General features: G+C 47.3%; 1 protein-coding gene across 1 annotated transcript in view; it reads right to left on the minus strand.

The window, feature by feature from the left end:
• LOC309415052 (protein FAM219A-like) overlaps window positions 1-23,516 on the minus strand; it is a gene marked incomplete at both ends in the record, with an annotated part of 84,968 nt that overhangs the window by 39,023 nt on the left and 22,429 nt on the right. Inside the window, one exon of the mRNA XM_082012443.1 lies at window positions 14,276-14,375. Within this exon, the coding sequence (XP_081868569.1) occupies window positions 14,276-14,375 (100 nt within the window). The remainder of the gene's footprint in view (window positions 1-14,275; window positions 14,376-23,516) is intronic.

Here is a 23,516-nt window from a genome sequence, read left to right on the forward strand (position 1 = left end):
CTAGAAGAGGACTTTAAGGCATTGTTTCACTAGAGAGAGCTTTGGTACCTAAAAATGTCTCAAAACATTGCTGGGCTGTATTGGGTCTGGCTAAGATGGAGTTAATTTTCCCCATAGCAGCCCTCAAAGTGCTGTGCTGTGTATTGGTAGCTAGAAAGGTGTTGATAACACACCAGTGTCTTGGCTACTGCTGAGCAGTGCTCCCACAGCATCAAGGCTGTCTCTCCAACATTCCGCCTCCCACCACCAGCAGGCTGGGGCTGGGAAAGATCTTGGGGGAGGGGACACAGCCAGGACAGCTGACCCAGGCTGGCCAAAGGGATATTCCATACCATACAATGTTATGCCCAGTATATAAACTGGGGGGTTGGCTGGGGGAGGGCCGCTGCTCAGGAAGGTCCTAGGCATTGGTCAGCGGATGGTGAGCCATCACTTGTTTTATATATCCTTTTATAATAATTATTAATTATTTTCCTTCCTTTTCTGTCCTATTAAACTATCTTTATCTCAATCCACAAATTTTACTTTTTTTCTCTTCGATTCTCTCCCCCATCCTGCCAGGGAGGGGGTGGTGAGTGAATGGCTGTGTGGTGTTTAGTTGCCTGCTGTGTTAAACTACAACACCCCCTTCTTAACTATGTTATCACAGAGGTGCTACCACCGTCGCTGATTGGCTAGGCCTTGGCCAGCAGCGGGTCTGTCTTGGAGCTGGCTGGCACTGGCTGTATCGGTGTCCTGGTTTCAGCTGGGCTAGAGTTAATTATTTTCTTCATAGAAGCTAGTGTGAGGCTATGTTTTGGATTTGGGATGAGAAAATGTTGATAACGTGCTGATGTTTTGAGTTGTTCCTAAGCAGTCAAGGACAGTCCAGCTTCTCGTGCTGGCCGGCTAGCAAGGAGGCTGGGGGTGCATGGGGAGCTGGGAGGGGACACAGCCAGGACAGCTGACCCAGGCTGACCAAAGGGGTATTCCATACCATATGACATCGTGCTCGGTATATAAAGTTGGGATGAACAAGAAGGAGGGGGGGGAGGGACGTTTGGAGTTATGGCGTCTGTCTTCCCAAGAAACCATTACACGTGATGGAGCCCTGCTTCCCTGGAGATGGCTGAACACCTGCCTGCCCGCCCATGGGAAGTAGTGAATGAATTCCTTGTTTTGCTCTGCTTGCGTGCACAGCTTTTGCTTTACCTATTAAACTGTCTTTATCTCAACCCACAAGTTTCCTCACTTTTACCCTTCTGATTCTCTCCCCCATCCCACCGTGGGGGAGTGAGCGAGCGGCTGCGTGGTGCTTAGTTGCTGGCTGGGGCTAAACCACGACAATCGGACACAAGGGAAGCTTCTAGCAGCTTCTCACAGAAGTCACCCCTGCAGCCCTCCCACTACCCATACCTTGCCACGCAAACCCAATGCAACATAGCTCTAAAGGTACGTCATGTAGATGCTCATATGCCCAAAAGCTGTGCCACTGAAGAACATAGAAACAATCAACAGGTAGACAAGGCTGCCAAAACTGAAGTAGCTCAGGTTGACCTGGACTGGGAGCGTAAGGGTGAGCTATTTGTAGCTTGATGGGCCCACGAGACATCGGGACACCTAGGAAGAGATGCAACATACAGATGGGCTCGTGATCAAGGGGTGGACCTGACCATGGAGGCCATCACACACGTCACTCATGAATGTGAAACATGTGCTGCAATCAAGCGAGCCACATGAATAAAATCTCCCTGGAACAGAGGGCAGTGGCTGGGTTTTCGATATGGCGAGGCTTGGCAAATTGACTATATTGGACCACTGCCACGAACATGCCAAGGCAAGTGCTACATACTCACCATGGTGGAAGCAACTACTAGTTGGCTAGGAACATACCTGGTACACCATGCCACTGCCTAAAACACTATCATCTTAGGCCTTGAAAGGCAAATTTTATGGTGACATGGTACTCCAGAAAGAATTGAATCAGACAATGGAACTCATTTCCGAAATAGCCTCATAAACTCCTGGGCCAAGAAACATGGCATTGAGTGGGTGTATCACATCCCCTATCACCCACAAGCCTCTGGGAAGATTGAGAGATATAATGGACTGTTAAAAACTGTGTTGAGAGCATTGGGCAATGGGGCATGGAAGCATTGGGGTACAACTTTAGCAGAAGCCACTTGGCTGGTTAACACCAGAGGATCTGATAACCATCCTGGTCCTGCTCAAACAAAGCCCTTACATACTGTGGGAGGAGATAAGGTCCCTGTAGTGCACTTGGGGAAGTGGCTGGGGAAGGTGGTGTGGATTGCTCCTCCCATGGGAAAAGGCAAACCCATTTGTGAGATTGTCTTTGCTCAAGGACCTGGGTGTACTTGGTGGGTAATGCAGAAAGATGGGGAGACTTGGTGTGTGCCTCAAGGGTGTTTAACCTTGGGGGAAAAATAATCTGTGATGTGAGTTGTATGTTGTAGGAAGTAATGGAGCAGGAACGACATGAACCGACGAAGAGCGAGTTTCGCAAGGAACCAGACGAGTGCAGCGATGACCCAAAAAAAGCCGATGCTGGTGCCCAACAATTGAACACACTGCTTCTCCTGTCCTGAGCACCCATCTTGACAGATGGGGCCCAAGTCATACTCTATTCTTGTGAACATCTGGAATAGTAGAGGAAGCCCATGGAATGGGAGAGTGACATTTCTCTGTTAAAGGACAGCAGATAACAGTTAATAAGAATGTATAAATCTGTATGTTGGGTATAGAGATGATTTAAGTACGTAGTTGTCCTGGTTTCAGCCAGGATAGAGTTAATTTTCTTCATAGAAGCTAGTGTGAGGCTATGTTTTGGATTTAGGATGAGAAAATGTTGATAATGTGCTGATGTTTTGAGTTGTTGCTAAGCAGTCAAGGACAGTCCAGCTTCTCATGCTGGCCGGCTAGCAAGAAGGCTGGGGGTGCACAGGAAGCTGGGAGGGGACACAGCCAGGACAGCTGACCCAGGCTGGCCAAAGAGATATTCCATACCATATGACGTCATGCTCAGTATATAAAGCTGGGACTGTTGAAGGCATGTAAGAAATGAAGCTGGGGGTATTGTTTAGTCTCTGTGAGCAGTTAACAAGGTGCAACCTTCAGGGAAGGAACAAGATAATCACAAAAGAAACACAGCTACTGAACCTTGAGTGAACTATCCTAATTAACATCTAATTAACATATAATTGGCATAATAGAAACCTGCCCCTGGGCAGGGAAAGTCCCCTCCTCACAAAAGCCCCTTCCTCACTGAGCATGCCTAAAAAAAAGGACGCTGTGACTTTAAGTGGAGACGAGGCTTGCGAGAACCAATGGGAACAAGGGTAACGGAGCCAAATTGTAAAAAAATAATGATAACTGTTGCTCGAAGTGTATAAATATTTTCCATGTGTTAACTGAGGTGTGCTAGCTTTGTGGACCTACCACCTAGCACCCAACTCTGCGCAGATTTGGAATAAAAGCAAATATCTCGGCTCTGTGTGTTTTTCAGCTCTCTGCAAATCGGGTGGAAGAACCCATATTTAGGACAACAGGATGAAGAAGAAGGAAGGGGTGGGGGGATGTTCGGAGTGATGGCGTCTGTCTTGCCAAGAAACCATTACACGTGATGGAGCCCTGCTTCCCTGGAGATGGCTGAACACCTGCCTGCCCATGGGAAGTAGTGAATGAATTCCTTGTTTTGCTTGCTTGCGTGCACAGCTTTTGCTTTACCTATTAAACTGTCTTTATCTCAACCCACAAGTTTCCTCACTTTTACCCTTCTGATTCTCTCCCCCATCCCACCATGGGGGAGTGAGCGAGCGGCTGCGTGGTGCTTAGTTACCGGCTGGGGCTAAACCACGACCATAGTATAAGTTGTAAGTGTTGGTCAGAAGGGATTTCAGTAATGAGAATTAGATACAATGGGATGGTTAGAAGATATATATATATGTATTAAATTATAGGGGACCTGAGCATGACACAAATGTTATGGAATAAGGGGTGGATACTGTATTGGGTCTGGCTGAGATGGAGTGAATTTTCCCCATAGCAGCCCTCATAGCACTGTGTTTTCTATTGGTAGCTAGAAAGGTGTTGATAACACACCAGTGTTTTGGCTACTGCTGAGCAGTGCTCACACAGCATCAAGGCTGTCTCTCCAACATTCCCCCTCACACACCACACACATCAGTAGGCTGGGGGTGAGCAAGATGGGTGCAAGTGGCACAGGCAAGGTGGGAGGGGACACAGCCAGGACAGCTGACCCAAACTGGCCAAAGGGATATTCCATACCATATGATATCTGCTCAGCAATAAAAGCTAAGAGAAGGGAGGAAGAGAGAGGGGCATTCGTTTTTTAACAACATTTGTCTTCTGGAGCAACCGCTACACGTACTGAAGCCATGATTCCCAGGAAGTGGCTGGACATCGCCTGCTGATGGGAAGTAGACAATAAATCTTTTGTTTTCCTTTGCTTCCACACATGGCCTTTGCTTTTGCTTTATTAAACTGCTTTCATCTTGACCCATGTGTTTGGGGTTTTTTTCCATCTTAATTTTTCCCCACCTGTCCCGCTGAGGAGGGGAGTGATAGAGCAACTTGGTGGTACCTGGCATCCAGCCAAGGTCAACCCACCGCATGGGCCAAAGGAACAAAGCAAAAGTCAGTGCTTGGGCAGATGGTGCACACGGGGCACTCTCCCTCTGGAAATCTCTGAGGACCAAGGCCACCAGACTTGGGTGACTTCAAGACTGCTGGACAGGCAGAGGGTTCTGTATGTAGCAAACCCTAGAGGCTTTAAAGAACTGCCCCAAAGAACATGTTTTACAGTAATGGCCATTTACAAATAAGGACATATCACTACATACCCTTTTTTTCCACCTAAAATACCATGCTTCCTCCACAGAGCACAGCTCAGAGTACTCAGCCTTTCAATAACCTTGTTTGTTAACTACTGCTAAGGGCCCTCTTGAGTGCCAACTACATGATGAGTACTCAGGAAGCAAGAGTAAATAATTTGATGAGGTGAGGTACCACAAGAAATGTACTCACAAATCATTTTTAGATCCCTAAATATTCTCTGCTTAATTTTTCACAATTCTGTGATTCTGCCTCTGGTTTGTAGAGTTGGTCTGTGAGGTCTGACGTTGCTTTTCTGTTGTATCCCACGTTTGAAAAGGTTTAGTATTGTTCTGTAACCTTGTTAGATGTAACAATCAGCTTTTCATAAGCATCTCTCTGTTCCAAACTCCAAGACCATAAAAGTTCTTTTTTTGGGGCTACAGGCAACACATCAGTTTGCTCCAGACCAGCATTCATTTTTTCCCAAGTCAACCTCCACACTTTTAACTGTCTTGAACATTTGCCCACTGCCTCCACTCCTCTCCTAAATTCCTCATAAGAAGATCAAAACAGTGTTTTTCAAGATATTAAAATAGTAGACCTCATTCTTCAGGATGGATTTTAACTTTCTCCACTTAAAAACTGTTCCCCTGTCCTACAGAAAAAAATGCATGGGATGCAAATAGGAAATAAACATGGGATGGGAAGATTCACCCACTTTTTTATTTTCTTCTGTACTTTCTCTTAATTATTTATGGCATGCAGCAGGTAGGGACCTGTGTGTGACAGCCAGCTTCTGGGTCATGATCTTTTCCTGCAAAGTCCCCTTAAAAATCCAAATTACAGCAGAAAAAAATCCCTCTGTCAATCTGAGACTGAACCGCCTTTTCCAGTGGCTGCCTGAGACATTGCCAATGCCAAGAACTCAAATTGATTTACAAAACGGAGCTGTTATACAGCTGCCTTAGTGGCTGCTTGTTTGTCACCTGTGCCGCACCTCACATGAACACTTACACAAGCATCTTGAATTTGGTTCTGCTTTGAAATATTCCATTGCAACACTCCGTAAATGCCCTTGTTTTGCTATGACATCATGGGTACAAGAAATCAGCTGCTTGATGATATTAAAAGATAACTCAGCATTGAGAACCACGGATAACATGCAAGTCAGGAAAAACATCTGTAAAAGAGTAAACTTCCCTGTCCGTGCACTGGAGTCAGTAAGAGGTACAAGCAAAGGAGAAAATTAATTCTAATATGTTCTTAAATTCAACCACTGTACAATCAAGGAGGTTTGGTGAATTAAAGAGAAAGAATAGAGCACAATAATTAAAATTTAAAAAGAAAAATATTTGTAATGGAGTAAAAATCAAGTAGCAACTGGGTTTCTCTTGTTTACCAATAGATAAACCAGTGCTTACAAAAGAGGACTACTCTGTGCCAGTGCATGCAAGTTACCTAAGTCTACCTCTGCAAATCCTCCCGTGTTTCTGTTGGGATCCCAAGAGAATAACTAGGTCACAGAATCACAGAATCATAGAATCTTTGGGTTGGAAAGGACCTTTAGAGGTCATCTAGTCCAACCCCCCTGCAAGGAGCAGGGACATCTTCAACTAGGTCAGGTTGCTCAGAGCCTCATCCAACCTGACCTTGAATGTTTCGAGGGGTGAGGCATCTACCACCTCTCTGGGCAACCTGTTCCAGTGTTTCAGCACCCTGACTGTAAAATATTTCTTCCTTATATCAAGTCTAAATCTACCTTCTTTTAGGTTAAAACCATTATCCCTTGTCCTATCGTTACAGGCCCTGCTAAAAAGTCTGTCCCCATCTTTCCTATAGGCCCCCTTTAAGTACTGGAAGGCTGCAATAAGGTCTCCTCGGAGCCTTCTCTTCTCCAGGCTGAACAACCCCAACTCTCTCAGCCTGTCCTCATAGGAGAGGGGTTCCATCCCTCTGATCATTTTCCTGGCCCTCCTCTGGATCCGCTCCAACAGGTCTTTCCTGTGCTGAGGGCTCCAGAGCTGGACACAGTACTCCAGGTGGGATCTCACCAGAGCGGAGTAGAGGGGCAGAATCACCTCCCTCAAACTGCTGGCCACGCTTCTTTTGATGCAGCCTGGGATACGGTTAGCTTTCTGGGCTGTGAGCACACATTGCTGGCTCATACAATCATAGAATCATTAAGGTTGGAAAAGACCTCTAAAATCATCAAGTCCAACCATCAAACCAACAGCTCCAGGCCTACTAAACCATATCCTGAAGTGACACGTCTACACGTTTTTTGAACACCTCCAGTGATGGTGAATCCACCACCTCCCTGGGCAGCCTGTACCAACGCTTGACCCCTCTTTCTTTTTTCCTAATATCCAATCTAAACCTCCCCTGGCGCAACTTGAGGCCATTTCTTCTTGTCCTATCACTAGTTACTTGGGAGAAGAGACCAACACCCACCTCACCACAACCCCCTTTCAGGTAGCTGTAGAGAACAATGAGGTCTCCCCTCAGCCTCCTCTTCTCCAGACTAAACAACCCCAGTTCCCTCAGCCGCTTCTCATAAGACTTGTGCTCCAGACCCCTCACCAGCTTCGTTGCCCTTCTTTGGACACGCTCCAGCACCTCAGCATCCTTCTTGTAGTGAGGGGCCCAAAACTGAACACAGGATTCAAGGTGCGGCCTCACCAGTGCCAAGCACAGGGGTACAATCATCTCCCTACTCCTGCTGGCCACACTATTTCTGATACAGGCCAGGATGCTGTTGGCCTTCTTGGCCACCTGGGCACACTGCTGGCTCAGGTTGAGACTGGCTGTCAACCAGCAACCCCAGGTCCTTTTCCACCAGGCAGCTCTCCAGCCACTCTTCCCCAAGTCTGTAGCGTTGCATGGGGTTGTTGTGGCCGAAGTGCAGGACCCTGCACTTGGCCTTATTAAACCTCATGCAGTTGACCTCTGCCCATCGATCCAGCTTGTCCAGATCCCTCTGCAGAGCCCTCCTACCCTCCAGCAGATCAAAACTCCCACCCGACTTGGTGTCATCTGCAATCTTACTGAGGGAGCACTAAATCCCCTCATCCAGATCATCAATAAAGATATTGAACAAGACTGGCCCCAGAACCGAGCCCTGGGGAACACCACTTGTGACCGGCCGCCAGCTGGATTTAATGCCATTCACCACAACTCTCTGGGCTCGGCCTTCCAGACAGTTCTTTACCCAGCAAAGAGGAAACCTGTCTAAGCCACGAGACGCCAGTTTCTCCAGGAGAATGCTGTGGGAAACGGTGTCAAAGGCTTTACTAAAGTCCAGGTAGACAACATCCACAGCCTTTCCCTCGTCCACTAGGCGGGTCACCTGGTCATAGAAGGAGATCAGGTTGGTCAAGCAGGACCTGCCTTTCATGAACCCATGCTGGCTGGGCCTGATCCCTTGGTTGTCCTGCACATGCCCTGTGAGCGCCCTCAAGATCAACCACTCCATGATCTTCCCTGGCACGGAGGTCAGGCTGACAGGCCTGTAGCTCCCGGGATCCTCCTTCCGGCCTTTCTTGTAGATGGGTGTCACATTGGCAAGCCTCCAGTCATCTGGGACCTCCCCTGTTAACCAGGGCTGCTGATAAATGATGGAGAGTGGCTTGGCAACCTCTTCCGCCAGTTCCCTCAGTACTCTCGGGTGGATCCCATCAGGCCCCATGGACTTGTGGGTATCCAGGTGGCATAGCACGTCGTTAACTGCTTCCTCTTGGATTATGTGGAGTTTATTTTGCTCTCCATCCCTGTCTTCCAGCTCAGGGGGCTGAATACCCTGTGGATACCTGGTCTGGCTATTAAAGGCTGAGGCAAAGAAGGCATTAAGTACCTCAGCCTTTTCCTCATCCTTGGTGACAGTGTTCCCCCCGCATCCAATAAAGGATGGAGATTCTCCTTGCCTCTCTTTTTGTTAATATATTTGTAAAAACATTTTCTGTTATCCCTAACGACTGTGGCCAGATTGAGTTCTAGCTGGGCTTTTGTCTTTCTAATTTACTCTCTGCATGACCTAACGAGATCCTTGTACTCTTCTTGAGTTGCCTGCTCCTTCTTCCAAAGATCATAAACTCTCCTTTTTTTCCTGAGTCCCAGCAACAGCTCCCTGTTCGGCCAGGCTGGTTGTCTTCCCTGCCAGCTCGTGTTACGGCACATGGGGACCGCCTACTCCTGCACCTTTAAGACTTCCTTCTTGAAGAATGTCCAGCCTTTCTGGACCCCTTTGCCCTTCAGGACTGCCTCCCAAGGGACTCTGTCAGCCAGACCCCTAAACAGGCTGTCCTGGTTTCGGCTGGGATGGAGTTGCTTTTTCTTCCCGATAGCTGGTATAGTGCTGTGCTTTGGATTTGGTATGAGAATGATGTTGATAACATACTGAAGTTTTAGTTTTTGCTAAGTAGTTGTAGTGCTTATACTAAGTCAAGGACTTTTCAGCTTCCCATGCTCTGCCAGTGAGGAGGTGCACAAGAAGCTGGGAGGGGGCATGGCCGGGACAGCTGACCCAGACTGGCCAAAGAGATATTCCCTACCATATAACATCGTGCTCAGGACATAAACTGGAGTTAGTTGGGGGGCAGGAATTGCTGCTCGGGGACGGGCTGTCGATCACCAGGTGGTGAGCAATTGCTGCACTGGGCATCACTTGTTCTTGTACATTCCTTTGTCGGTATTATTATTCTTATCATTGTTGTGGTCTCCTGTCTTGTTGTCCTATTAAACTGTTTTTATCTCAACCCATGAGTTTTTCCCGATTCTCTCCCCCATCCCACTTGGGGGGGGAGGAAGTAAGTGAGCGGCTGTGTGGTGCTTAATTGCTGGCTAGAGCTAAACCACAACACAGGCCAAAGTCTGCCCTCCATAAGTCCAAGGTAGCAGTTCTGCTGACCCCTCTCCTTACTTCTCTGAGAATAAAACACTCTATCATTTCATGATCGCTATGCCCAAGACAGCCTCCAGCTGTCACATCACCCACAAGTCCTTCTCTGTTTGCAAACAACAGGTCCAGTGGGGCGCCATCCTAGTTGGCACCTCCCCTTGTGTGTCAGGAAGTTATCTTCCACACACTCCAGGAACCTCCTAGACTGTTTCCTCTCTGCTGTATTTTATTTCCAGAAGACATCTAGTAAGTTGAAGTCCCCCATGAGAACAAGGGCTAGCAATTGTGAGACTTCTCCCAGCTGCTTGTAGAATATATCATCTGCCTCTTCCTCCTGGTTGAGTGCTCTATAACAGACTCCCAACAGGGTATCTGCCTTGTTGGCCTTCCCCCTGATTTTTACCCATAAACACTCAACCCTATTGTCACCATCATCAAGCTCTAGACAGTCAAAACACTCCCTGACTCCCCCACCACCTCTCCCTCCTTGCCTATCCCTTCTGAAGACTTTATAACCATCCATTACAGCACTCCAGTTGTGTGAGTCATCCCATCATGTTTCTGTGATGGCAACTATATCGTAGTTTTCCACCTGCACAATGGCTTCCAGCTCCTCCTGTTTGTTGCCCATGCTGTGTGCATTGGTATAGATGCACTTTGGTTGGGCTGTTGATCCTGCCACCTTTTTGGGGGGAGAAGCCCTAATTCCTATGTGACCATTCTCAGGTGCTTCTGTGGTTTTTAACATCAATAACCCTTGCATCTTTGCTGCCGCATGGATCTTGATCCCCTACCCCCACTGAGATGGCTAAGGTGCTGCATGCATTAGTATAGAGACATTTTAAATGCGCTCCAGTGTACTCAGCACATTGTGGAGTAGACTGAAGGACCTCACTAGCACACCGTCCCTTAAACATTGTCATGCAGCCCCCATCCTTATCTCTAAATGAGTCTGGTTTTATCCCTTTCCCCCTTCAAACCTAGTTTAAAGCTCTTTCAATGATCCATGCTAACTCCTGCACACAGATCCTTTTCCCCCTTTGAGATAGGTGTACCCCATCTGTCACCAGCAGGCCTGGTGTCATGTAGATTGACCTATGATCAAAAAACCCCAAATTCTGACAGTGACATCAGGCTCGGATCCAGGTGCTGATCAGCTGGGTCTTCCTGTTTCTTCCAACATCATTCCCTGCAACTGGAAGAATAGAGGAAAAAACTACTTGTGCTCCTGATCCTTTCACTAGTCATCCCAAGGCCCTGAAGTCTCTTTTGATCACTCTTAGACTTCTTATTGCAACTTTCTCACTGCTGTTATGATTAGATTTTCTTTGTCAACTCTTGCTTTTTGTGTCAAAGAAGTCATTAATGAACGTATAAGTGAATTGGCTGTTGAAGAACTCCATTAGAAATCTCCTTTCTTCTGATCCTTTCTCCTTCAATGCTACCTGATGTGTTTTGAATTCCTGGGCATCTCAATCTACTGGCTTTGCTTAAGCACTTAGTTTATAAAACTGAAATTTGTTATAGATCTACCTTGAATTACCTTTTCATTCCATTTGCATAAATTGAACTTGTTATCCCTGAATCCAAATCTATTTCCTATGATCAGGTCTTCTACAACATCCTCATGACTTACCAAAGCCAAGTCTAAAATAGTACCATTTCCTGTCATGTTAGTGAATCTCTGGAAGATATTTTTATTGCCTAGAAATGCAAGAATATCTCAGACTTAGCAATAATAATATCAGTTGCTCTCCAACCTGATTCCTGATGTTAAATTATCCAAAACAACTATTGCAGTAGTAATTATCTCTCTAATAACATTACAGAACTCTCTCGGCAGTGAAAAAGGATTCTGGTGGCATATGGGATGCTAGCAGTGCTAATCTTTTACTAAATTGTGAGTTGTGCTGTCATTAACATATACTGCTGCTCCTTGCCTTTTCCTGAAAAGCAGCCACTGGTTTTAGAGTGCTCATGACAGCGACTGCAGGACAGATCTACTATTCCAATGCACTTGTTCATATCCTGTATCAGCAAAAGGTCCTCCACTTTGCTGCATAATCTTGCTACATTTGCATAGCCAACTTTCTGTCTTCTCTCTAATCACTCTTTCAGTGAGATCTTGCCTATTCAACCACTTTCTTTTCCTTTGCCATCCATGGGTCTACTCTGTGACATTCCTTTCTGCACTGCCATGACTAGATTTGTCTGATTATTCAGTTTACCATGTACTCAGGTAGAGCCTTGAGACTGCACAAGTGCTTCCCAGCCTTTTCCTGGTGTTTCTTTAAGGTTCCTCTTATAAATGAGGCCAACACCAGTGTTTGCAGTAGTACTGCAGGTCCTTGGGTAAAACCTATCTATCAGAGAACATCTCTCAATAATCATACACCAATGCCAAAACTTCCCCAAATCTTCTTCAAACCTTAGCTGTTTGCTGACCTTCCCTGTCACTCATTTGGTAGGGGCCAGAGCTATTCCACCGAACATCTGGGCACCCACTTCTTTCAGAGCCTTTTCCAGCATGGCAAAGAATCATAGAATGGTTTGGGTTGGAAGGGACTACTAAAGGTCATCTAGTCCAACTCCCCCACAAGGAGCAGGGACATCTTCAACTAGATGAGGTTGCTCAGAGCCTCATCCAATCTGACCTTGAATGTTTCCAGGGGCGAGGCATCTACCACCTCTCTGGGCAACCTGTTCCAGTGTTTCACCACCCTGACTGTAAAATATTTCTTCCTTATATCAAGTCTAAATCTACTCTCTTTTAGGTTAAAAACATTATCCCTTGTCCTATTGCTACAGGCCCTGCTAAAAAGTCTGTCCCCATCTTTCCTATAGGCCCCCTTTAAGTACTGAAAGGCTGCAATAAGGTCTCCCCGGAGCCTTCTCTTCTCCAGGCTGAACAACCCCAACTCTATCAGTCTTCTCTCATGGGAGAGGTGTTCCACCCCTCTGACCATTTTTGTGTCCCTCCTCTGGACCTGCTCCAACAGGTCAAGCTCAACCAGCTCCAGCAGCATCCTGTCAATGTCATTTGTTCTGATGTGAAGGACAACCAGGGGACTGCTTTCTGCTCCTCTGGGAAATTTTCCAGACTTAGATTCCCATTTTTTTTTATCCATGCTCTGAGCAAAACGCACACTATTCCTTTGACCTGTCTCTTGTCAGGTTCTTGAATCTGTGTGGCACAATAGTGTCTCAGGTTTTAGAGGCAGGACAGCCATGTGTGGATTGCTGTCCTCCTTTAAGCATTAGCCTTGTGAGGAAGCAGAGTATTGTGCTAATATGATGATTCTGCTTCCAGAACTTAAAAAATATTGCTCAGAAATAGCACAAGTATTTCTATGTGAACCTTTACAAACCTACTGAAACAAGGATCTAAAACAATTATAAGGTTTCAGCATGTGTCACTAATCAACTCTAAGTTTTCCAGATTTCTTAATATATGGAAGGTTATTGATTACACGATTAGTTTAAATTCAGTATAGAATTCTTTAGCCTAATAACTATGTGATTATGTTTAACGGCCTACTCATAGTCCTTAGGCTGTATTTGCCTCAATGCTAACATTGTAACTATGTGTAAACGGTTAATCATGAGGAAAGCAGACCTCATGAAAATTAAAACAAAGAAGAGTTAAGAGCAAGGACTGAGAGATTAAAGAGAACAGAGAAGATATCTTAACCTTGAGCGTAGAGACAGACTGGCAGGAGTGCTCTAACAAGGATGATAAGAAGGAACCGCTTGGCTGGACAACAGAAGGGGCAAACATCCAAGGAGAAGACCCGTAACCATAAAAGGGAAAAAGGAGTAGGGGGCTAACTCCCCAAACGACCACCGACGACCACCCGAGACCCCCGCGCATGCGTAGTGTAGTTTTGCAACACCAGCATTACGTAAATGTAGTAGATAAGCAAGGAGGCGGTGATTTCTTGGAAAATGTGTGAATATTCATGTCTTTAAGGTATATAAAGGATGAACTTTTGTTTCAGCTCACGCTGAAAACATTAGGAGGTGATATCCCCCATGCGTCCAGCGCTGCAATAAAGATGTCTGCTTAATAACACTTTGATGTTATTGAGTTTAAATTTCTTTAACTTTTTTGAATCACTACAAACCCTCCACCTCACAGTAACACAGCTCTATATTTTCCTGGTAGTCCAAGTCTCTAATCCTTTCCCTTTTGTTTGCAGTTATCCTCTCTTATCTTCTTTTTACAATCCCTCTATATTATATTCATTCTTTTTCTGGACAAGCCTTAATCTTAGCTTGATAAAAATCTGTAGGTTTAAAAGGCTATGCCTTCCTTTCAAGGCACAGCTTCCTTCCTCTATCGCAGCTCAAGATAAAGGGTCCTTGCATGTTTGCAGGTCAGTTCCCTTGAGCAGCATAATCACTGATAAACTGCTCTGTGAGTTGTCTAAGCTGACCTGGCATGCTCAGCCACATGCAAGGAGAACTGCATATGATCCCACAAGCACCTCACCATATTTCAGACCTTGGAGTCAGCCTTTTCACTTTCCATCAGCAAAGACTCACCTAATTTCACTTGAAGTGGGGACGGCTTATAGTTCACAGCTACAGTCTCTCCCTCCCTTGTAGCACAATCTCTGTCTGACATAGATGCAGCTGTTGTATCCTGTTAAGAAGAAAAAAAAAAAAAAAGGTTTAGCTAAAAGTTAAGCAGTTTCTTCTCTATCTGTTAGATGAGTCCATTCCCACCTGCATTCAGGGGAAACAGAGAACAAGCTAGTATTTTGAATGGCTGAAACCTAGAGGGAAAACACAGAACTTCGGAAGCACGTTTAGTATGCCAAAAGCACCTCTGGAAACACCAGATTTCAACATCTGATTTATATGATGGATAATAATATGGAGGGTGGGTCACCAGTTCAAATTCAGCCTAGGCTGGCAGTAGTCCTAAATCACTTTCATGTGATGACTCTTCAGGGTGTTAAAACCACCGAGGAGAAGTGCTCCGGAGGGGAGGATCGCGCTGGGGGAGCCCTCCTAAAGCGGCAAAACAGCAAAAGGGCAGAGAGAGAGAGGGTGCCCCAGCGCACCCCCCCGCCCACAGCCAGCAGAACGAGCTCGTGACAAGCGGCACCTCTGACTCAGCGTGGACAGGGACAAGAGCAGCGTCGGCCAAAGACCATCAGGCACAAAAGCAGCCCCAGAAAGTACAAAGAACCCAGCATACAGCACGTGAAAACGGCATTCCATGGCTGAAGGGTGCGGCGCGGCAATTAAAAGGGCGGGCAAACAGGACGTAGTGCGTCAGAAGGGCGCCGTGTGGCAGTTCCCGTAGGGAAGGTGTGTGGGTAGGCTGCGGTCTCATTTCCTGGCTCAAAAGGCTCTCTCTCTGGTAACAGAGCTGAAAGAGGAAGTGGAGAGGCTAAGGAGTATCAGGGAGGGTTAGAGGGAGATAGATTGTTGGGGCCACATTCTGCTATCCCTGAGGCTCCACAAGCAGCAGAGGATCCCCTACTCTCTGGCCATCAAACAGAAGGAGGGGACCTAAGAGATGGGGGGGGGGAATGTAAATAGGTCCCTGCTCGAGGCAGCAGACGAATTCCCTCCTGGCCTCCCTCACCTTCCCAGCTGCCCTTACACAAAAGATATGGGGTTCTAGAACTTGAGGGCTTGGCAAATGAAGATGTAGATGAAGGTCCATGTAGGTGGTTGCCTAGGATGAGTCACTCAGCTCCATGCATTATGACTTCCTCTGTTAAGAAAAAAAGGAGGGTAATTGTTGTAGGTGACTCCCTTCTGAGGGGAACAGAAGGCCCAATATGCTGACCAGACCCTACTCACAGGGAAGTCTGCTGCCTCCCTGGGATGTGGGTGAGAGATGAAACTAGGAAACTCCCTGGTCTGGTAGGGTCCACTGATTACTACCCGCTGTTGGTTATGCAGGTTGGCAGTGATGAGGTTGCAGAGAGAAGTCCAAAAACGATTAAAAGAGACTTCAGAGCACTGGGGAAATTGGGTGATGGATCAAGAGCACAGGTAGTGTTTTCATCAATCCCTTCAGTGACAGGGAGGAACGCCGAAAGGAATAGGAAAGCACACCTGGTCAACACATGGCTCAGAGGCTGGTGCTGTTGGGGGAATTTTGGTTTTTAAGACCATGGGGAGGTTTACATGGCACCGGGCCTGCTGGCAGCAAATGGAGTTCAACTATCTCAAACGGGGAAAAGGATTCTCACTTATGAGTTGGCAGGCCTCATCAAGAGGGCTTTAAACTAGATTCAAATGGGGAAAGGGATAAAACCAGGCTCACTAGGGATAAGCCTATGGGTGGCATGCCGCTGCTGGGGGTGAAGTCGATAGCCAGGCGCATCTACACCAATGCACGCAGCATGGGCACCAAACAGGAGGAGCTGGAAGCCATTGTGCAGCGGGACGGCTATGACTTAGTCGCCATCACAGAAACATGGTGGGATGACTCACATGACTGGAGTGCTGCAATGGATGGCTATAAGCTCTTCCGAAGGGATAGGCAAGGAAGGAGAGGCGGTGGGGTGGCTCTGTATGTTAAGGAGTGTTTTGATTGTATAGAGTTCAACGATTGTGATGACAAGGTCAAATGCTTGTGAATGAGGGTGAGGGGGAAAGCAAACAAGGCAGATATCCTGCTGGGAGACTGTTACAGACCACCCAACCAGGATGAAGAGGCAGATGAGACATTCTATAAGCGACTGGCAGAAGACTCACAATCGCTAGCCCTTGTTCTTGTGGGTGATTTCAACTTACCGGACATCTGCTGGAAATAGAGCAGAGAGGAAACAGCCTGGGAGGTTCCTGGAGTGTGTGGAAGATAACTTCCTGACACAGCTGGTAAGTGAGCATACAAGGGGAGGTGCCTCTCTTGACCTGCTGTTTACAAACAGAGAAGGACTGGTGGGAGACGTGGTAGTCAGAGCTCGTCTTGGGCTTAGCGACCATGAAATGATAGAATTCTCGATTCTTGGTGAAATAAGGAGGGGGTCAGCAAAATCACTACCATGGACTTCCAGAAGGCAGACTTTGGCCTGTTCAGGACACTGGTCGAGAGAGTCCTTTGGAAGACAGTCCTGAAGGGCAAAAGGGTCCAGAAAGGCTGGACATTCTTCAAGAAGGAAGTCTTAAAGGTGCAGGAGTAGGCGGTCCCCATGTGCCGTAACACGAGCTGGCAGGGAAGACAACCAGCCTGGCCGAACAGGGAGCTGTTGCTGGGACTCAGGAAAAAAAGGAGAGTTTATGATCTTTGGAAGAAGGAGCAGGCAACTCAAGAAGAGTACAAGGATCTCGTTAGGTCATGCAGAGAGTAAATTAGAAAGACAAAAGCCCAGCTAGAACTCAATCTGGCCACAGTCGTTAGGGATAACAGAAAATGTTTTTACAAATATATTAACAAAAAGAGAGGCAAGGAGAATCTCCATCCTTTATTGGATGCGGGGGGAACACTGTCACCAAGGATGAGGAAAAGGCTGAGGTACTTAATGCCTTCTTTGCCTCAGCCTTTAATAGCCAGTCCAGGTATCCACAGGGTATTCAGCCCCCTGAGCTGGAAGACAGGGATGGAGAGCACAATAACCCGCCCATAATCTAGGAGGAAGCAGTCAAGGACATGTTAAACCACCTGGACACCCACAAGTCTATGGGGCCTGATGGGATCCACCCGAGAGTACTGAGAGAGCTGGCGGAGGAGCTTGCCAAGCCACTCTCCATCATTTATCAGCAGTCCTGGTTAACAGGGGAGGTCCCAGATGACTGGAGGCTTGCCAATGTGACACCCATCTACAAGAAGGGCCGGAAGGAGGATCCTGGGAACTACAGGCCTGTCAGCCTGACCCCCATGCCAGGGAAGATCATAGAGCGGTTCATCTTGAGGGTGCTCACAGGGCATGTGCAGGACAACCAGGGTATCAGGCCCAGCCAGCATGGGTTCATGAAAGGCAGGTCCTGCTTGACCAACCTGATCTCCTTCTATGACCAGGTGACTCGCCTAGTGGATGAGGGAAAGGCTGTGGTTGTTGTCTACCTGAACTTTAGTAAAGCCTTTGACAGCATCTCCCACAGCATTCTCCTGGAGAAACTGGCGTCTCGTGGCTTAGACAGGTGTACACTTCGCTGGTTAAAAACCTGGCTGGACAGCTGAGCCCAGAGATTTGTGGTGAACAGCGTTAAACCCAGTTGGTGGCCGGTCACAAGCGGTGTTCCCCAGGGCTCAGTACTGGAGGCAGTCTTGTTTAATATCTTTATTGATGATGATGAAACAAGGACCTGGGACAGTTATGAATTTATTTTAGCATGTGTAATTAGTCAGCTGTGGGCTTTATAAATGTCCTTTTTTAGTTGTGTGTACTTTCTGGAAGGTTGTTGATTGCATGATTGGTTTGGCTTTTGTACAGATTTCTTTGGCCTAATGACTGTGTGCTTGTGTTTAACAGCCTACTCTCATAGTCCTTAGCCTATACTTGCCTCAAGGCTAACATTTCAGCTATGTGTACATAGTTAATCACAAGGAAATGCGTGCCTGTAGAACCAAGAGGCCTCATGAAATCAAAACAAAGAAGAGTTAAGAGCAAGGACTGAGAGGTTAATGAGTATAGAGAAGATATCTTAACCTGAAGAATAGAAACATCCTAGCAGGAGTGCTCAAACAAGGATGATGAGAAAGAATCACTTGGCTGGACAACAGAAGGGGCAAACATCCAAGGAGAAGAAACTATCCTCAGGAGACCCATGACCATAAAAGGGAAAAAGGAGTAGGGGACTAACTCCCCAAACGACCACCGATGTCCACCCAAGACCCCACGCATGCGTAGTGTACTTTTGCAACGCCAGCATTATGTAAATGTAGTAGATAGGCAGGGAGGTGGAGATTTCTCAGAAGTATCATGAATATGCTAACAATTGTAATGAATATAAATGTATGTACTCTATATAATTCAGATGCTGATAACATGAGGCATGCATGTTAGGAGGAGATATCCCCTATGCGTACAGCGCTGTAATAAAGATGTCTGCTTAATACCACTTTAACGTTATTAAGTTTGAATTTATTTGAATTTCTTTGAATCAGTGATTTGGATGAGGGGATTGAGTGCTCCCTCAGTAAGTTTGCAGATGACACCAAGTCGGGTGGGAGTGTTGATCTGCTGGAGGGTAGGAGGGCTCTGCAGAGGGATCTGGACAGGCTGAATCGATGGGCAGAGGTCAACTGCATGAGGCTTAACAAGGCCAAGTGCCGGGTTGTGCACTTAGGTCACAACAACTCCATGCAACGCTACAGGCTTGGGGAGGAGTGGCTGATGGAAAAGGACCTGGGGTTGCTGGCTGACAGCCAGGCTGAATCTGAGCCAGCAGTGTGCCCAGGTGGCCAAGACCAACAGCATCCCGGTCTGTATCAGAAATAGTGTGGCCAGCAGGAGTAGGGAAGCGATTGTGCCCCTGTACTCGGCACTGGTGAGGCCGCAGCTTGAATCCTGTGTTCAGTTTTGGGCCCCTCACTACAAAAAGGACATTGAGGTGCTGGAGCATGTCCAAAGAAGGGCAACGAAGGTGGTGAGGGGTCTGGAGCACAAGTCTTATGAGGAGCGGCTGAGGGAACTGGGGTTGTTTAGTCTGGAGAAGAGGCTGAGGGGAGACCTTATCGCTCTCTACAACTACGTGAAAGGAAGTTGTAGTGAGGTGGGTGGTGGTCTCTTCTCCCAAGTAACTAGTGATAGAACGAGGGGAAATGGCCTCAAGTTGCGCCAGGGGAGGTTCAGACTAAATATTAGGAAAAATTTATTTCAGTAAAGAGTGGTCAAGCATTGGAACAGGCTGCCCAGGGAGGTGGTGGATTCACCATCACTGGAGGTGTTCAAAAAAGCTGTAGACGTGGCACTTCAGGATATGGTTTAGTGGGCATGGTGGTGTCAGGTTGATGGTTGGACTTGGTGATCTTAAAGGTATTTTCCAACCTTAATGATTCTGTGATTCTAAACACATTTACAGTTTCAGCTGAGTTTCAAGTGGAACAATCAACCTCATGATGAAAACTAAAAAGCTCATGACTACCTGTGTGAAAGTCCAGCTCAGAAGACATGAGGACTGAATGAGTAGGAGAATTCAATCTCCAATCCCTCTTGGAGAAGAATGAAGAAATCTGTGTTTCTCAATCTGGACCTATTTTGTGGCTAACTGCAAAGATTTAATTTCAGTATCTGTCAACACAGCACCTTTCACTGTCACTGAAATCCCCCTGTGTCCTGGTTTCAGCCAGGATAGAGCTGGTTTTCTTCACAGAAGCTAGTGTGAGACTGTGTTTTGGATTTGGGATGAGAAAATGTTGATAACATGCTGATGCTTTGGGTTGTTGCTAGGCAGTCAAGGACAGTCCAGCTTCTTGCGCTAGCTTGCCAGCAAGGAGGCTGGGGGTGCACGGGGAGCTGGGAGGGGACACAGCCAGGACAGCTGACCCAGACTGGCGAAAGAGATATACCCTACCCTACGATGTCATGCCAGTACATAAACTGGAATTAGCCGGGTGGCGGAAATCGCTGCTCAGGGACGGGCTGTCAATCGCCGGGTGCTGAGCAATTGCTGTATTGGGCATCACTTGTTCTTGTACATTCCTTTGTTGGTATTATCATTGTTGTTCCCTTCTCTCTTGCTGTCCTATTAAACTGCATTTATCTCAATGCACAATGTTTTTTTTTCTAATTCCCTCCCCTGTCCCACTGTGGGAGGGGGAGTGAGTGAGCGGCTGTGTGGTGCTTAGTTGCCGGCTGGGGCTAAACCACGACAGTCCTTTTTGGCGCCCAACGTGGGACAAAAGGCTTGAGATAATGGTTGCAGGTCACAATATCAGTTTATTTGATTTGCATGATGCTCTCGTCTTTGCCGTACATGTTAAGGATCGGTGTTGATTTCTGTGGGCTGCTGTACTCTGTGATGATTAATAATGTCTCGCCTGCGAGATTTGTTTTTAGAACATTGACCTTGAGCTTAAGGTGGTATCATCTGAGCTCTGTACTAAAGCCGTTACTGTATTTTGGCTACTGTCTTGTGGAGACGATTAGCAATTATACTTCTGCCTCTGAAAGGCTTTTTATGGAGGAAATGCAGAATGGTACCTTTGCTACCCTCTGTCATAATGTTTCCTCCTTCATCACAATAATTTTTCTGTATTTTGAACACCCTTGGGTAGTTAAAATACCTCTTTTGCTACTTCTGGGGAACATTGTTTCGGTTTTGTCTAAAGTTGGCAAGCAATTTAAGAATATAACTCGGAGACCTACCCCAAGGCTGGATAGTTATGAATGTCAGGGTGTGTGGAACGGCATGGGCAAATGCCTAGGGCGGTGGGCACCTCCGGTGTTTTGGAACTTCACTCCCGAACAAGTGCAGAATCCTGATAAACTAGCAGAATATTTGGAAGAAGTATGCTGTCGGCCTGGCAGTTCCAAGGAGACACAAATCATTGCAACGTGCTGGGGCCTGGCCCATGCCTACCGAGCTCTATTTAACACTACGCAAAGGGGAGAGAGGCTCTCTGGATCTGATGACAATGTGACAGGCACTGTGACTACTCCAACCCCCGTGGCGGGCACTGTACCTACTCAGACTGTTGCAGCTGAACCAGAGAACCAGCCCATCCCGGTATCAGTTGCCCCTGTACAAAAGAAGAAATCTTGGAAGCGGAAGTCAGCTCGTTTAGTAAGGGAGGAGGAAGATTCTGCTAAGAAGGAGCCAGAGGAAGAGAGTGAGGAGGCAGAGTGCTCTGAAGCAGGGCCATCACAAGTACGGAAGAGGGAAGAGAGCGAGTCATCGCTTGAAGTGGAGGAAGAGGAAGAACTCATAAAAGAGACGGTAACTACCCGATCTCTATCCCTGAGTGAATTGCGAGATATGCGAAAGGATTTCAGCTGTCGTCCAGGTGAGCACATTGTCACCTGGCTGCTCCGATGCTGGGATAATGGGGCCAGTAGCCTGGAATTAGAGGGTAGGGAAGCCAAGCAGCTGGGATCCCTTTCTAGGGAAGGGGGCATTGACAAAGCTATTGGAAAAGGTGCACAAGTCCTCAGCCTCTGGAGACGACTCCTGTCAGGTGTGAAGGAAAGCGATCCCTTCAAGGAAGATGTTCTATGTCACCCAGGCAAGTGGACCACCATGGAGAAAGGTATCCAGTACCTGAGGGAGCTAGCTGTGCTGGAAGTGATTTATGGTGACTTGGACAATGGACAATCATCCAAAGATCCAGATGAAGGCAATTGCACTTGAAACTGTGCAAACTGTCCCGGGAGTTCCGGCAATTCAAAGAGGATATGCCCTACCCTCCACCCGTACAGACCAGTGTCTCAGCCATTAGGAGGAAGCGCTCTTCTGTTCAAGAGAGAGGATATAGAGAATACACACCACGAGCCACCCTGTGGTTTCAATTGCGTGACTACGGAGAGGACATGAGGAGGTGGGATGGAAAAACTACCTCGACCCTAGAGGCACGAGTACGCGAGCTGCAAGGAAAGACAATTACAAAAGGGGGGTTCAGGTTCCTCCAGAAAAATCGTCACTCCACTTTCCAGTGGGCAGTTCCCCAGGAAGAATAGAAGGGCTGATCTCACCTCTGATCCTCTTGGAGGGACTTCTGATTCCTATTTACAAGAAGTGGGTAACGAGTACTATGAGCAGGACTAGAGGGGCCCTGCCTCCAGCCAGGCAGAGGAGAGGGACAACCGAGTTTATTGGACTGTGTGGATTAGATGGCCTGGCACATCAGACCCACAGGAATATAAGGCTTTAGTGGACACCGGTGCACAATGTACCCTGATGCCATCAGGCCATATAGGGGCAGAACCCACCTGTATTTCTGGAGTGACAGGGGGATCCCAACAGCTGACTGTACTGGAGGACGAAGTGAGCCTAACTGGGAAGGAGTGGCAGAAGCACCCCATTGTGACTGGCCCAGAGGCTCCATGCATCCTGGGCATAGACTACCTCAGGAGAGGGTATTTCAAAGATCCAAAAGGGTACCGGTGGGCTTTTGGTATAGCTGCCTTGGAGACGGAAGAAATTAAACAGCTGTCCCCCTTGCCTGGTCTCTCAGAGGACCCTTCTGTGGTGGGGTTGCTCAGGGTCAAAGAACAACAGGTGCCGATCGCTACCACAACAGTGCACCGGCAGCAATATCGCACCAACAGAGACTCCCTGATCCCCATCCATGAGCTGATTCGTCGGCTGGAGAGCCAAGGAGTGATCAGCAAGACTCGCTCACCCTTTAACAGCCCCATATGGCCAGTGCGAAAGTCTAATGGAGAGTGGAGACTGACAGTAGACTATCGTGGCCTGAATGAAGTCACGCCGCCACTGAGTGCTGCTGTGCCGGACATGCTAGAACTTCAATATGAACTGGAGTCAAAGGCAGCCAAGTGGTACGCCACCATTGATATTGCTAATGGGTTTTTCTCAATCCCTTTGGTGGCAGAATGCAGGCCACAGTTTGCTTTCACTTGGAGGGGTGTCCAATACACCTGGAACCGACTTCCCCAGGGGTGGAAACACAGCCCTACCATTTGCCATGGGCTGATCCAGACTGCACTGGAACAGGGTGAAACTCCAGAGCATCTGCAATACATTGATGACATCATCGTATGGGGCAACACAGCAGAAGATGTTTTCGAGAAAGGGAAGAAAATAATTCAAATCCTTCTGAAAGCTGGTTTTGCTATAAAAAAAAGTAAGGTCAAAGGACCTGCACAAGAGATCCAGTTTTTAGGAATAAAATGGCAAGATGGACGTCGACAGATCC

Source organism: Phaethon aethereus (assembly GCF_964289735.1).
Source record: "Phaethon aethereus genome assembly, chromosome: W".
NCBI classification, from domain to species: Eukaryota; Metazoa; Chordata; class Aves; order Phaethontiformes; family Phaethontidae; genus Phaethon; species Phaethon aethereus.